General features: G+C 67.2%; 1 protein-coding gene across 1 annotated transcript in view; it reads right to left on the minus strand.

The window, feature by feature from the left end:
* LOC103898238 (cytoplasmic phosphatidylinositol transfer protein 1) overlaps positions 1-2,893 on the minus strand; it is a 5,293-nt gene extending 2,400 nt beyond the window's left edge. Inside the window, exons 1-2 of the mRNA XM_009278468.1 lie at positions 2,783-2,893; positions 1,160-1,308 (exon numbers count right to left, since the gene is read on the minus strand). Of these exons, the coding sequence (XP_009276743.1) occupies positions 1,160-1,308; positions 2,783-2,830 (197 nt within the window). The 5' untranslated portion in view covers positions 2,831-2,893. The remainder of the gene's footprint in view (positions 1-1,159; positions 1,309-2,782) is intronic.
* Between the last annotated feature and the right edge of the window lie 11 nt (positions 2,894-2,904).

Consider the following 2,904-nt stretch of genomic DNA (forward strand, 5'->3'; position numbering starts at 1 on the left):
TCTCCCCAGGTCCCCCCCCTCCTCCCCAGGCATCCCTACCCCCTTCTCCGGGGACCCCTACCACCTCCCCAGGGACCTGCTCCCCAGGACCCTCACCTCCACCCCAGGGACTCCCCTAGGGACCTCTGCCACCTCCGCTCCGCCCTCATCTGAACCCCAGGACCATCATCTGCACCCCAGCACCCCCCAGGCACCCCTCCCACCTCCGGGGACCCCTACCACCTCCCCAGGGACCCCCACACCTTCCCCAGGACCAGGACCCCATGGTGGCCCCATTGCCCCCAGGCACCCCTGCCCAGCACCCCGTGGCTGTCCACGCTCCCAGGGCAGGATCAGGCCCCCAGAGGAGCTGGGAGGTAGGTTTTGATTAATTTGCAGGCATTATAAATACCATCCCCGAGCAGGGAATCGTGAGCGCCGTGGCTAAAAATAGCCCGTCTCACGCCAGCGACTCCCCGGCGGGGGAGCAGCCGATGCCTGCACCATGGCGTGCCGCAGCCGGCGGCGGGGACAGCAGTGCCGGGTGCCAGCAGCTGCCCAACGGGCGCCCGGGGCTGCACGCAGGGATGTGGGGACGCCCCCAGGGACAGGCTGAGCGGCAGCCTGGGCGTCCCCGCTGAGCTCCAGACCGCAGCCGAGGCACCCACTGGTACCCAGAGATGGGTGCCCACCAAGAGAGGGGTGCAGCCCCTGCAGAGGAGTGCAAACCCCAGGGATGGGTGCACCCCTGCAAGATGGGTGCACCCCAGGAGATGGGTGCAGCCCCCAAAGATGGGCGCAGCTCCTGAAGACGGGTGCACCCTGGGTGATGGGTTCACCCTGGGAGACGGGTGCAGCCCCCCAAGATAAGTGCATCCCAGGAGATGGGTACACCCTGAAAGATAGGTGCAGCCCCTGAAGTTGGGTGCAGCCCCCAAAGATGGGTGCACCCCTGGGAGACAGGTGCAGCCCCCGAAGAGGGATGCACCCCTGGGAGATGGATGCAGCCACACTGCAGGGCGTCAAGGACCCCGGAAAGGATGTTCCCCAAAAATTTTAGAGGGAGGGATGGGGCCACCCCGATGCCTGCCCATGCCCCCCACTGCGGTGCTGCCTCACGGAGCCGGGGCGCTGGGGCCCCCTCCCCACCCAGCACCCCTTGCCAGAGCCGTAGCCTCACCTGGAGAGGTGGACGCGCTTCTCGGTGAACTGGCCGGGGCCGTGGACCGGGTCCTCGTGGGGCTCGTTCTTCACCACCTCCACGCCCTCGCCCTTCTCGCTCTCCTGGTGACTGTGTTTGCTGATGGTGTAGAGCTGCCCCACGCGGTACTGCAATCACAGCGCCCGGCCTCAGCGCTGCCATCCCCTGCCCCGGGCATCCTCCCGGCTGAGCCGGCTGCCGGCGCAGCGCCGGGATGGGCTCCTCTTTACCGGGCTAACGGGTTTCCAACCGCACCACTGAGAGGGGAAACTGAGGCACGGAGGAAAGGGGCGACAGACCCCGAACCGTGCAGCGGGCAGGGGTCTCCCGGGGCACCCTGTTTCAACCCCCCCTGCCTCTGGGCTGCTCCAGCGCCCAGGCGAGGGCCGGATCCTGCCCTCCCTGCTCTTCCTTGGTGTCCGAGTGCCTTGCAGAGTGCCTGGAGGCTTTCTGCTCAGCAAGCAACCTGGGAGCCAGGGAAAGCTATATATGTATCGAGAGAGAGAGAGAGAGAGATGTATATGGAGATACATATGTGTGTGTGTATTTGATGATGCAGCCGCACCGTAAGTGTTTTATTGTTCTGCTGAAGATCCCATCCATCACCCTAACCGCCAGCACGATCTTATCGCCCCTCTCTGCCTAACTGAAAACCTTCCCCAGGCGGGTGCCTGCCGGGGCGGGCCCCCCGCAACCGCCATCTCCCTGCTCCCTGAAACGGCCCCGTCCCAGGTGCTCACGAGCGACCTTTGGCTGGGGATGCCGCCGGCTGCCGGCTGGCTCCGCTGTTTGCTGACAGGGATTCAGGCCTAACTGAAAACCTTCCCCAGGTACGAATGCAAAACCGGTGCCTGGGGAGGGCTGGCGCTGCCCGGCGTGGGCACCGCCACCGCCATCTCCCTGCTCCCTGAAACGGCCCCGTCGGCACCAGGTGCTCACGAGCGACCTTTGGCTGGGGATGCCGCCGGCTGCCGGCTATCGCCGCTGTTTGCTGACAGGGATTCAGGCTCCTTGCCGGAGCAGGGATTGAGCCTGTGCTCCCCATCGGGGAGTACTCCGGGCGCTGCGGTGCCACGGGCACCCAAACCCCCGGTGCTCTTTGCCCGCCGGCTCATCCTGTGGTTCTGGGACTGGGCGGCCCCCGAGCAGCCCCCAGTGCTACCGTCGGGCTCCGTGCCCCAAGGTCACCGTGCCCAGGGATGGGATGTCCCCCCCCGCCTGCGCCCCAAAACACGGCTCAGCACTCACACAGGGCATCCCTACCCCAATGGCCGTGGCCAAAGCACACCTCAGTGGCTCGGCCAAGGCAACGGTCCCTGCCATGAGCCGTGCCACAAGGGGATGGCAAAGGGGGCCGCGGTGTCCCCCAGGTCCTCTCTGGGCAGGGACCCGATCCCCTGGCACCCCACTGCTGTGGGTACGGGACCCCCACCCGCAGCCCCTTCCATCGGTGGGCCCCTGCAGCCGAGCTGTCCCTGGCACCCATGGTTGGGGGCTTGGGGGTCCCCCCGCCTCTCCACCCCTCTTCCCAACCGACACCCCCCTTTCCTGCCCAGCCTCGGGGGCACAGGCAGCCCCAGCCCTCCACTGCCCCCCACTCACCTCCTCGGTGGTGAGCGGCATGCAGATGCGGTACTCCTTGATGAGCATGGTGGCGCGGGCAGGGCAGGCAGGGCGGGGGTCAGGCGGAGGCGTCGGCACTGGCGGGGGCACAGCTCATTCTG

The sequence above is a fragment of the Aptenodytes forsteri genome, unplaced genomic scaffold (assembly GCF_000699145.1).
Source record: "Aptenodytes forsteri isolate BGI_AS27 unplaced genomic scaffold, ASM69914v1 Scaffold26, whole genome shotgun sequence".
Classification (NCBI taxonomy): domain Eukaryota; kingdom Metazoa; phylum Chordata; class Aves; order Sphenisciformes; family Spheniscidae; genus Aptenodytes; species Aptenodytes forsteri.